Source organism: Oryza brachyantha, chromosome 4 (assembly GCF_000231095.2).
Source record: "Oryza brachyantha chromosome 4, ObraRS2, whole genome shotgun sequence".
In the NCBI taxonomy this organism is placed as follows: domain Eukaryota; kingdom Viridiplantae; phylum Streptophyta; class Magnoliopsida; order Poales; family Poaceae; genus Oryza; species Oryza brachyantha.
In genome coordinates this window covers 4,060,890-4,073,936 of record NC_023166.2, presented here as the reverse complement: position 1 = coordinate 4,073,936, position 13,047 = coordinate 4,060,890, and the positions used below count along the sequence as shown (strand labels likewise).

The 13,047-nt window shown below is 37.5% G+C and overlaps 1 protein-coding gene across 1 annotated transcript; it reads right to left on the bottom strand.

The window, feature by feature from the left end:
* Positions 1–5,650: 5,650 nt before the first annotated feature.
* On the bottom strand, positions 5,651–8,059 carry LOC121054156 (myb-related protein Zm38-like). Its single transcript, XM_040523032.1, has 3 exons — positions 7,725–8,059; positions 6,869–6,998; positions 5,651–6,359 (listed from the first exon to the last, which is right to left on the bottom strand). The coding sequence occupies exons 1-3, from the start codon at positions 7,858–7,860 to the stop codon at positions 5,651–5,653; spliced, it is 975 nt and encodes a 324-aa protein (XP_040378966.1). The 5' UTR covers positions 7,861–8,059.
* Between the last annotated feature and the right edge of the window lie 4,988 nt (positions 8,060–13,047).

The window sequence follows — 13,047 nt, the reverse complement described above, 5'->3', positions numbered from 1 at the left end:
CTGCAGTTCAAATATAAATCCTGTTAATCATTTAAAATGCTTTCGGGACATTTTAGAATATCCGAAAAGCTTCCAATTAATTAAATTAATTTATTACACTGGGTTTTCTCCTGAACTTTAATTAACAAATTATTTTTAATGCATTATTTATTTAATTCTTGGCTTGGGTAAAACTCAGGGCGTGACACATACCTGATTCTATCTTTGTACGTATCATTATAAAATAGGTTTTTGTTGCTGACGTGAATCAGATAAGAGTCGATAAATGGCTCTACATTTGAACATGCCCTTAGGTTGTCTGTTCGATTTCCATCTGAATTATTCCCATGAAAGTTTCACTAGAACGGAACCGGTTTATCTCTAACAGGCTTAAAGTGTCATCTCTATCGGGCATGGCTCTCGTCACTAAACAAAGGTCAGTGGTGTGAGAAAATATCTCAATCGGGCATCCGACTGTCACAGATAACACTCATCTCAATCGGGCCTAGATTATGGCCCGTCACAGATGACTCCCATCTCTGGCGGGCCTAGATTATGGCTTGATAGTTCGGCTCAATTGAGATGATTGAGACAATCTCAATCGGGCATACATTTGTGCCCGTTATAGATGTGTATCATCTCTGATGGGCTCTAAACATATGCACATGGATTCGGCTGTGCGACTACATCTGCAACGGGCTCATTTTAGACCCGATTGAGATGAATTCGTTCTGATGGCCTAATAGCCTAGGTATGTGATGGGCCGTCACAGATGAGCAGATCTACTAGTGTTTGTTGCTGGCCATTTAAAAGCTTAAGCTCAAATTAATGACACAACACACGTACAATGTAAGGTACGTACGTGTAGGTTCTTTTTTACATTTAATCTTTTTAACATGGTGGTTAATTTTATGTTAACCTTTCGCTACAAAACAGTATATCATTTTTTGTGATAAGCGGTATGTAATTACATTTCATGCATGCATGTGTCGCACCGCTAAATAATATTCATACCCGTACCTTTATTTCACCATTTTTTTTTAAGATGCAGTACACTGTCACCGACTTAAATTAAGTGGGGGAGGATATGATTTCAGACATGAACGCTAATTAACTAATAGAACAATGGACACTAGACGATTAGACAGCGATGATCCTACAAAACAGTAGCATATGTTCTCATATCATGGTGACATGATGTGTGTTAGTTGATCGAGAGGACTGGCTGTCCAGTTATATATATCCTTCACTCTGAGATAGTATAAACTTTTAAGAAATTTCGCTCGAAATCTTTGCACTTTCTGTATATCTTTCTAGTAGCAACTCATACTTTAAATTGTTGCAGAGTAATGGTTACGCATGTTAACTAGATGATGTTAACTAGAGAAAGGGATCGACTAACCGATAATAGCATGCATATTGCACTAGCTACTGATCCGCTCTCATGTATGTGTGGTGTGATGTGTTAGTTATTCGTCGAAATGACGGCTTGTCCCGTAGCAATCCTTAATAGTAAGATATAAACTTATAAACTTACAAATGTTTATTTCTGTAATAACCCTATCATTTATGCCCAAAAAAGTTACGGTGGTGTGGTGCACCATCACACTCATAAATGTTCAAATTATAATATTCATATTTAAAATATATTTTTCTGCTTCTTTCATTTGACGTGGTTAACTTTTGAGTCTATATCTGATCATTTGTCTTATTCAAAATAGTCAAACATATATGGAAGAGTCAACGTCGTCAAATAAAAAATTATAGTTGTACGCAGTGCAACCCTAGTTACTTAGGCCTTATTTAGTTTGCCAAAAAATTTTACAAAAACATCACTCTAAGTTTTTGGACACACATTTGAATTATTAAACGTAGTCTAATTACAAAACAAATTTCAGATTTCGCCTGGAACCGCAAAACGAGTCTTTTAAGTCTAATTAATCCGTCATTAGCACATGTTGGTTACTGTAGCACTTATGGCTAATCACGTCCTAATTAGCCTCAAAAGATTCGTCTCACAATTTTCCATATAACTGTGTAACTAGTTTTAGTGTTCATGTATATTTAATGCTTTATTCATGTGTCTAAAGATTTGATGTGATGTTTTTACGAAGTAAACATGCCCTTAATGCAGAGGTAAAATGTATACCTTAGTATCCAAAAAAGTTTAATCGGAAAGGACATATTTTATATCATCTCTTGCCATATTAATGTTCCATGGTCGTTTCCGTCGATCGGTGTAAATATATATTTTCTGATGATCTCACAACAAGCTCACACAAAAATAATTATAATAATGTCTTAATTAATATCACAACAATCATCAAAAGTTTTATGAAATCCCACTAGTTAGACAGTTTCTTGTTAGGAGTACTGATCACACTACAGGAAAACAAGAACAATGGTAAAGGTTATCCTAAAATCCCCAATCAATGCTCCCAGGCCAACCTTCCCTTGCTGCTTATTCCTGGCTAGATCTAGCAATCTCAGGGTTTAATTAATTAAGGAAAATATTTCCTTAGGGGATTATTATTTCCTATTGAGTTTATTTAACGCTTGTAAGAATATCATCAATCAATAGTGGTACATGACGTTTAATAAGCAGCACGTCTGTTCTAATTAGCAATAAATATGTACGTCCTACAAGAAAACGTGGGTACTGTAATTTACTTTTAACAGATCAACTTATCAAATACTAGTGCCCCAGCTTTTCGTTCATCTGTCATTAATTCTCATTATTAAACATGCATTAGTAGCATCTTGTCCCGTGTTGTATAGTAATATATGGTACGTACCAAATCATTTCAACATCAGCACGTACACATCGATGGGTCACAGAGTTTTGACAAATTTGGTTTTTGAGATCAATGGGCTGTTCTCTCAGCTTCTCTTCTCTACACACAATTACTAATCGGCAATTGCTAGGCCACGTTTATCCAGCTAAAGGCGTCGCTGGCCACCCGTGCCCAAGAAACACCGATAACTGTAATTATTAGTTTTAATTTTCACCAAACTTCAATTCGCTGCGTCACCAATTTGGAGGTTGTTTCTGATGGATAAGATACAATATTAATTGTATATGATCGATGTGCAAGTTGACCAATTTGCGACTGCTAATCCGTAAGACGATGAACGACAAGAGAGAACAGCTATATAAAAATTTATGAATTGACAGTGTGCTGGCCTGCACTTAAAAAAATGTATGAATTGACAGTCGTGTGTCAGCCCGTACCGGACAAAGAGATCTCAGTTAGCTCGAAATTTTGTATCGGTTGAAACCGGGACATTTCCTGTAAATTAAACGAATTACTACTATATTGTAGTACTACCACTGTTTTCTGAATTATTAGATGTTGCTCCATCCCTTTGAGACTAAAAGTTGTAGTACTTTCTTTTCATGCTGTACAAAATTTTTTTTTTGCCTACTAACAATATGTTATTAACAACTAAAAAAATAACTTAATATGAAAATATTTTCATATGAAAATGTTATTTACATATATATACATGAGACACAACACATATATTAATCATTAACTTATATATATATATATATATATATATATATATATATATATATATATATATATAATACTCAACTATGAATCGTCAAATGTTATCTACATCCATGAGACACATCACATATATTAATCATTACCTTATATTTTAGAACGGAAATAATACTCAACTGATATACTATTAGTACTGAACAAATAAATATTTGAGAATATTTTTACTATTCAAAAGGTGGAATAAAATTATAAGTTAACATAGATACCGTTTAAAAGAAATGGTGCCTAACTCGAATCATCTGTGGAATATTTAAGATGTGAGGATTTGATAATTCACAAGAGTACGTTTGATCCATGCATGATTGCTACAATTTAATAACGACACTGAGGATGGTACTTTAGGAGACAATTGTGGAGTAAAGACAATGTAATGAACGATATTTTGAATTTGTTGGCACAATTTCTTTTTTGACAAGTTGTCACTAATTTAATTTGTACCATAACATATACTCATTGTCTCCAGACTGGGCTTAACTCTCTCCCCATGTTGATCATCGCTTTTGCTCACATATTTTCTTTTTATCCTGTTTAGGACTTTCCGTTTTAATTCCATGTCTCTCATGTGCTTGTAATTTTATATTTAGTTTGTTATTAATGCATTAGACCGTATTAATTATGTCCCGTTGCATCAAATTAATGGGGTGTCTTCAATAGCTAGTCTATCTTGTATAATCCATTTAATTGTTGTGCGAGAGAAAGACTTAATTGTCAACTGCATTTAGGGTACGTGCCTTCTCTTTGCCGAGACGCCTTTTGCGTTTTATTGTATGAGAGAATTAAGATTTGCTACATTTATGGCATGTTTGAGATACAGACAGTTTTGAAACTATTTTTATTCTGAACTTAAAAATAATTCAAATTTTTATTTAATTTCGTGTTACTTTCTGAACGTAAAATAATTCAAACTATTTTAATTTGGACGGTAGAAACGCGAAATTCCCGCTCTAAAATTGTTTTTATCGCATCGGTCGATCATGTGAGCGTTCAACTTGTACATACATTATAAAAAAAAAATATTGTGCAAGCATAGTTTACACAGAGAAGGACGACAAGGAGGCGGATATCCCTCTAACTGCTGGACAATGTCTGTCCATGGAGGCACTAAACTAGCAGCAACGAACCGGGAATCTTTCTCAACTCATCTCCCGTCGAATCTTTCATCGATCTCGCTTCCATTTCATGCCAACCTCTGCCCTGATCTGCCAGCTGCTACGAGCACTAAATTTTTTTTAAAAAAATATAGAAACTAAAGAAGAAGACTGAAGAACTGTGTTCTTCCTGGCGACAAGACACGTTTCCCGCGGCAAGGACGACGACAGGCTTGCTGCAGATCGAGCAAAGCTAGACTCGTTTCTTCGCCACCATCGCTCGCCCATGTGCCCCTCTCGACGCCAATCATGCTCGCTTCCATGCATGCGCTGATGCAAACGCCTCATTTTTATTGCACACAACTTGCACGGCTTCACATGCATGCACTACTCTCTCTTGCTGTAGCTGTTCTGTGCACTCACCAGCAACAAACCTATGCCCAGAGTTCAAGGAAGAGAGAAGAGAGAGATAATGAGAGTGAGACATGTACACACACATTGCATCAAAGCATGCACTGCAGGAAGAAGGAAATGTGTCCACAACACAGTAGGGAGTAGTACTGAATCTGCTGGCCCTCCTGTGTCCAGAGTCAAGCACACAGTAATCAAGTTTCCACAGTAGCTGAGAGAGTACACACTATACCTCTGATGAACAAAAAAAAAATAGAAGAGAGAGAAAGTACAATAGTGAGAGAGAGAGAGAGAGAGTCTCTATCATATCGATCAATATATCGATCCCATGTCACAGTGACATACATCACACTGCATGCTGTAACACAAACGTAACGCTAGCTGCACTGGCACGTGCATGCCACCGTGACACGGGACACTTACATTTCTTCTTCTTTTTTCTTGTTTTTTTTTACCACACAATTGAACTTGCCATGCATCACGTACGTACGGTAGAATCCAATCAAAGAACAGTAAAAAAACACACACACCTTGGTTTGATTAATCCATCCTTAATCTTGCCGCCCTGCCTCGATCGTCTTCTTTAGTAATCAGTTTAATTTACATCATGGTTACCTTCCCCTGTGACGCGATCATCCCTTCAATGCTGCCGCCATGATCCTGAGCAGCATTCGTCGTCGTGTTCATGAGCAGCTGCTTGATCTCGTCGAAGTTGTACTCAAGCGGCGGCTGTGCTGCTTGATGGTCCTGCTGCTGGAACAGCTTGTTGTCGACCACTTGGTCGATGCAGCTGCCGTAGCCGCCATAGCTGTAGCCATCGAAGATCATCAGCTCCCGGCCATGGTGGCCGCCGTGTGGCATCCCGTCGGAAGAGCTGCAGCTCTGCTGGTCGGAGCCGAACACGATCATGTTGCTGCTCTCCTCCTTCACCTGCAGCTGGTGGTGATGCGCTGTTGCCGCTGCACCGTGCAGGTGGTGCAGCAGCGCGGTGGCGCTCGCCATGGGAAGGCCAGGAGGAGAGCTCACCAGGTACTCCTGGGCGGTGGTCGGCAGGGTTAGCGTCGGCATGGCCGGGTCCTGATGGAAGCCGGCGCCGCCGGCGGCGGAGGAGAAGCCACCGGCCGAGTAGAAGGACGACGGCGTGGTGTGTGGGAGCATGCTGAGAGGCCGGTGGTGGTGGTTCTGGTGCCGCTGGACGCGCGGCGGCGCGGCGCCGGCGCCGATGAGCTTCTTCTTCAGCTTGGTGTTCCAGTAGTTCTTGATGTCGTTGTCCGTCCGGCCGGGGAGCTGCGACGCGATTATTGACCACCTAAAATGGATGGCATACGTACAATCATACATACGCATGCAGAGAAATGTGTGATTTTGCTTGTTTCCATATTTTCCATGTTTGTTAGGTTATCTCATATGTCATGTGTGTACTGTTCTACAAGACACGACTTTTGGGGGTAGGTTTCTACCTAGCTACTACACGCCAAAGTTTCTCAAATGTACTGAAATTGTATTAGAAGATATAAATCCCAAACTTCATGGATACTAGGGACTCTTTAGTTCGAAGGATTTTGAAAGGAAAATAGAGGAATTGAACTGTTTCTTCTAAAAATCCTGTAAAATTTCTGTGATCTGAAAAAGCACTTAACATTAGATCTGATTGAACTAGTAAAAATTTGTGCTTCTATAAATTCTTGGGATCCTTCTAGGGGAGAAGAAACTGGTCATGCATGCATGTTTGGGATGGAAGTAGCTAGAAATGAAAGGAAAGTAAAGTATATACATCTTAGATCAGAAAACGGTATATATGTATTGTCATATGTATACCTGCTTCCAATACTGGCGAACATGCTGCAGATGACCCTGTCTTCGTTCTCTGTGAACTCCCCATGCTTAATATTGGGCCTCAGGTAGTTTAGCCATCTAAGCCTACAGCTCTTTCCACATCTCCTCAATCCTAGTATTGTACAATAAAGAAAGGTGATTAGAACATCATCAGAAATTCAGAATCATATAGCTCATGCAGATATTAATCGCTAAGGAAGTAGATAATAAGTAACTTGTAAATAGCAAAATATTACATACTACATACAATTAAAGGGTATGAAAAGTTCCAAAGGTAGATTTAACTAAAAGTCTAGACTTCTAGGATCTTGAACTGCATTGCGTTTTTGTAAGAAGCAGCTAGTCACATCAAGACCTATAATTGCATGCGGCAGCCGGCCGGCAAGCCTGACAAAAACATTGTTTGTGTTTGTCAGAGATCTATTACACACAGCTAATTAACAAAGGAACGTACGACCATTGGTTCTAAACGAAAGAGCGAATTATCGTCTTAACAAAATAACCAGGAAGAAAAAAATTATGCAAAACCATTTGGGAAGAGAAAACTATAGTTAATTAACCCAAAAAAAATCGTAAACATTAACTTCATATCGACGAGAGAGAGAGAGAGAGAGAGATCTAGAGGTAGGTTATATCAAAAAAAGAACTCAGTTCTCAAAACAGATAAACAAACAAATCAACTAGTTCCGGATTGGAAGAAAAAGGGTTTCTGCAAATTAAGATGCCCAAGTATTTAAACATGGGGCTCTGCAGATGAGAAATAATAATTAAAATCCTCAAAGAACACAGAACAAAGCTAGCTAGATCTCTCTGAAACTAAGTTAACACACAAATTAACCTGCTTTCTGAGGGAGAGCAATCCAATTGCCGCCGGTGCCATGCTTCTCTATGAACTCCTTGAGCTTGGCATCCTCCTCAGGCGACCAAGGCCCCTTCTTGACGTTGTTCTTGTCACAGCATGGAGCCCTCCCCATGGAGTCCAATTCAAGCAGAATTGGCAATTTTTTGGCCTCAACTCCAAGCTGCTGCTAGCTACAAGGCAACAAGGCACCAACCCTAGCTACCAAATCCCACTGCTCCTAACCCTTTTGTTAAATTTGTAGCTAGCTGCCGGGGCAGCCTCGATCGCCTCTGTGCTAGCTAGAGGACATAGAGAGAGACAGAGGAACACTGCCTTTCAGGAGATATATTGGGACACAGAAAGCCAGGCAGAGAGAGAGAAGCTAGCTACTAGCTAGAGAGGAGAGAAGAAGACAGCAGCAGTACAAGGCAACAAACTGCACAGAAAAAATATATAAGACCAGTGATAGAGATGGATGGAGAGAGAGAGAGGGGACTACTGAAGATGTTCTTAACAAGTCAAAGTGTGTAGCTAGGCTTGTGTTTGTTTGGCCTCAATCACCTCCAGCCTGCTGGTTGGCCCCTTCAAATCTAAGCAGAGAGAAGAAAAGTTTGTTCAGAGAAAACTTTTCATAATAGTGACTTTTTTTTCAGAAAAATCTTTTCATAGAAGACTTGATAGCGTTACTACCCCAGTCATGATCACTGTTCCCTATAGACTAAGTACACTTGCACATGGAATCTTTGCGTGCATGTTTGCAGGTAGTAGTAGAGCGTCACGGATAAAGTAAATCGCTAAGTACATTGGAAAAAAGGCTAAGCCTTTTCTGATGGAAGATGCCCATTTTTGTTCCGATGAGACAAGTATAAATCACCAAGTACAACTGAAAAAATGGCGAAGCCTTTCTGATGGAAGATGCTGGTTTTTGTTTCGAGGAGACACAAGTAGGCGAATGATTGATTTCTATTTCAAACTTTTAATTGATTGCAATTATGTGGTTATCTATCATTCCATATATATTAATGACATAATTCTAAGAAAACGAGGATCAATTGGATAGAAATATATTTACCAACAACTTTGTGTGCTTTTCCTCTATTCTTCAGAGTTTGGAGTTGTCCAAATTAATTAACCCGAATTCTTTTGCCTTTTTTCCCTCTATTTACACTATGCAAGGTTCGAAAATATAAATACTTTCCAATTACCAGATATTTCCAAATTATGTTTTAATTAAAGCTAGCTATTGTTTTACTTTCATCCAACGAAACTAGGGGCGGTTATCTTTACGGATGTTGATAGCGCTAATTGTCCTAGTCATTTCATTACCTGCAAAATCAAGTTATGCGTAGCAATTAATTAAAAAAATGTCCATGATAATTAAGAATAAAACCATTCAATTATGTGTGGACCCTCATGTACTGTTGCACATTGAATGAGTTGTCCCATAACAAATTGCCAATTAACTTACCTGAAAAGAAAGTTAATTTTACTCTGAATGTCTAGCTAGCCGGCCGGGGTCCTTTCATCAACAATAAGACCTGGCTATTCTATTATTGGGCAGGGTAGGTGTCAACCTTTGAAATCCCTGCCCCTCTTGTATGTTTATTTTTCTTCTATGGATGGCTGAATACATGTATAACCAAGCAATTTCAAATCATTACCCAAATGGGTTAATCCCTTAATTTGTAGCTCTCACCCGCCAGGTTCAATATTTCGGTCCGAAATTTTCAATCTTTTGCGGAGGGGTATAGACTGGTATACTAGTGTTCCGTTCGACGTAAATTTGTTAATTTTTTGAGTTTAAAAAAATTCATTCAAAATATTAACCTCCTTTTTTAGTTTCTGCATCCATAATCTAGCTGCCGAGAAGTTTGTATTTCAATTGATTTCTCAAATATTGAACCCTGCTCACGCTATGACCAAAATTGACAAAAGTTGTAGCTCAACAACATGAAGGTACAGTGCAGGATTGAAAGCGATAGTTCACCAGGTTCGTGTATTTGTCGCGTGTAAATAACATGCATCTTGTACTACAGATTGGAGCTGGCCATATATGAGGAAAGACGAGCAGAGCTAAGAGCTAAGGGCCGGTGTGATTGTTTGGGTTTTTTAGAAAAAAAACCTAACGGCATATGCAAATAAAAAATAACCAGTGAATAAAACTTTTAAATACGTATTTTTATCTATCTAAAAGTAAAGACCGAAAAATAAACTTAATGAAAACCGTAAAATCAACTCTAAATTTAAAATTTATATTTTAACATATAACCATAAATAAAATCAAAAAGATAAGATATATAGTAGCGAAGCATATATGAGACGTCAGCCACTAGAGCAGGTGCTAGCTAGCTAAGTTGCTGTTTATTAAAAGTATTAAATATAGACTGATAATAAAACTAATTGCATAAATAAAGGCTATTTGATTAGACAAATTTGTTAAGCCTAATTAATTCACGATTAGCAAATGTTTAATGTAGCATCACATTCGCTAATTATGGACTAATTAAACTCAATAGATTCGTCTCGTAAAATAATCCAGAGTATAATATGAGTTTTATTAATAGTCTATTTTTAATACTTCTAATTAGTATCAAATATTATTCGATGTGCCGGTGACTCGCAAAATCGCCGGTATCCGAACAGGGTCTAAGTTGCTGGTCGATTGATCGATGCAGCCTTGCTGCAGCAACCCAATCTCAGTGCTCAGCTGAGTGCATGTGCCAAAGCATGGATTGGCGTGAGTGAGTTGTGTCAAGCTTGACCCGTTCTTTAGCTCCAACATGTACAGTACACCGTTCCTCTCTTCCTGGGCTAGGTAGCTAGGGTGGCTACTGAAACATGTATATAATATACTTCGTCAGGATGGTCTTGTCATGTCAACAGATCGATCATATAGATACATGTTAGTACTGCCTATGGCTGCTAAAGCCAGATAAGTAGGGTTGTGTTATTCGAGGTAGGGGGTTGTCCTCCAGGTTTTCAAGGTAATCTCCTCTTGTATTCTATAGTGGTCTTTTGTCTTATAGTGGTACTTAGATTGAGAAAATTTTTGATAAAAGTGTCACGCCAATGTTTAACTGGATGTTGGAAGGGGTTTTTGACACGAATGAAAAAACGAATTTTAAGGCTAGCCTAGAAACTGCGAGACGAATCTTTTAAGCCTAATTATCCGTCATTAGCATATGTTGGTTACTGTAGCACTTATGGCGAAGGATGGGTTAATTAGGCTCAAAAGATTCATCTCAAGATTTCTTTCATAACTGTGCAATTAGTTTTTTGATTCATTTATGTTTAATGCTTTATTTAGGTGTCCAAATATTTGATGTGATGTTTTTGAAAAATAATTTTGGAAACTAAACAGGGCCTTTGTTTTTGGTATGCTTGCAAAATGAAAGTACATGACACGTCAAATTATGAACTCACACCAAATATAATGCTTGTTATAATATGTTACTTGTGGTTTTGTGGTTTTAATTTGTTGGTTGAAATTCAATCATGCTGGTTTGTGTCCGCTTTAGTCCCGTACTTTCATATAGTATGTATAGTACGGCCTCCTAGTAATTGTGCTTTTATACATGACTTCTCAGTGATGCATAGAAATTAGGATAAAATTAAGATAAAATCTAAAACTCTACTAATATTATGTATAGTACGACCTCTCAGTAATTGTGCCTGTTTCACCCTATAGCAAATATATGTTATTACTTCTATGTCTTTCTGATGTTCTGTGTGGAAGTCATTGCACACCTCTTATAACTAGTGTTTTGATGGCACTCGTGCATTAGGATCTGTTTGGAGGAGTTTCTAGCCGTTGCAACTTGTACCATAATCTCTTGTTTCTCAAAAAGTCTATATTCTTATTCATACTGTGAGAATCTGCATTGGTATAATCCAGAACATGAACTAAACTCTGCAGTTCTATACTATTTATTTTTGGTGGTATATATGCAAAGGAAACCACAAATATTAAGTTACCTGCTTTTTTTGTCTGATGTAGATAGCAGAGCTTAGATTATGTGCCCAATTTCTTTAGTGCCAAATAGATAAGGGGTATTCACTCGAAGAAAAATAGACAGAAGGAAATACATATATACTACTAGTAGCAATAATTGTGTTACGTATGCATGTCTAGTACGTACATTGACCCCGTGAGTATTATTCTCTGAGCTCTTCATTTCGAATCTTTCCTTGAAAGTCACATGCCCATTTGTTTATCCCTGCGACGAGACAGCAGCCGTCCATGCACAATATTTTCTCTAATCGACTGCGTGACCTCTGAGATCCATGGACACGACCATCATATATATCCACTAATTGTGTGTGATGTATATGTTGTGTTTTTTCGGTATTTTTTTTAGACTTTTTCGACTTTTTCTCATGCGCTTTTCGGTTTGTTAAACGGGTACGTATTTTTTTAAAAAAATTATACAAATGATCATCATCATATATTTCTAAACATATTTTTAATTTTTTAATAGTTAATTCTATTATTAATATTATTAAATAACTATAACAAAAATCAGATATTCTTTTGTCATTAAGCTAAAAAAGAACACGAGCATAGAGCTGTAGTGCAGAGGTCCAGCTACGACAACTGTCAAAGAGAGCACAATGCACACCTAACATGGCCATGGGATCGTCGTGTAATATAGTTATAAGTTTATCTGTATAATGCAGTGTTAGTGCATGTACTGTATTAGCATTATTAGTACAGCCGATCGTTTTGTGGCCGGGAGACGTACGTTGATTAATTTGATATATTAGGGAGAGCTAGAGAAAACATGTGCCTGTTCTCCAATGATTGCTACGTTACAGTACAGTACATAGAGACTTCTCACAGTGTATATATATTATACTGATGATGCATGACTCCATTTAATTTATAATATGTGATTGCTCAGGAAGTGTGGTCAAAACTTTTCAAGTTTGGCCTCTTGTGACTATAGTGAAATCGCGTGTTCGATCTGGTAAACCGTAATAATACCATTAGGCTATATATAGTCTGTTAATTGAAACTGTGTGTTTATAAGATATCCTTTATATATCTAATTTATAAGAGTATTATTACAAATTATATAGTTGAAATTGTCTCGTAAACAATGTTACGTACCTATATAGCTGTAAAGAAAATTCAAATTTACCTTGAATTTCCGATATATGCATGCAAAAGTATGAAACACCATACATGTTACAAATTTTCCATACTTATCATACAATTTAAAAAACAACAGTACGTAACTTAACAGGAATATACATTGCAAATACCGATGTACGTGTCTTAATTGAACAATTCATCCTATACATTAAATATTTTGGTGTA

Coding starts and splice junctions, on each gene's coding strand:
- LOC121054156 (XM_040523032.1), bottom strand. CDS start 7,860: ATGGGGAGGGCTCCATGCTGTGACAAGAACAACGTCAAGAAGGGGCCT. Junction 6,999..7,724: donor TGCTCTCCCTCAGAAAGCAG/GTTAATTTGTGT, acceptor GTACAATACTAG/GATTGAGGAGATGTGGAAAG. Junction 6,360..6,868: donor TTCGCCAGTATTGGAAGCAG/GTATACATATGA, acceptor CATCCATTTTAG/GTGGTCAATAATCGCGTCGC.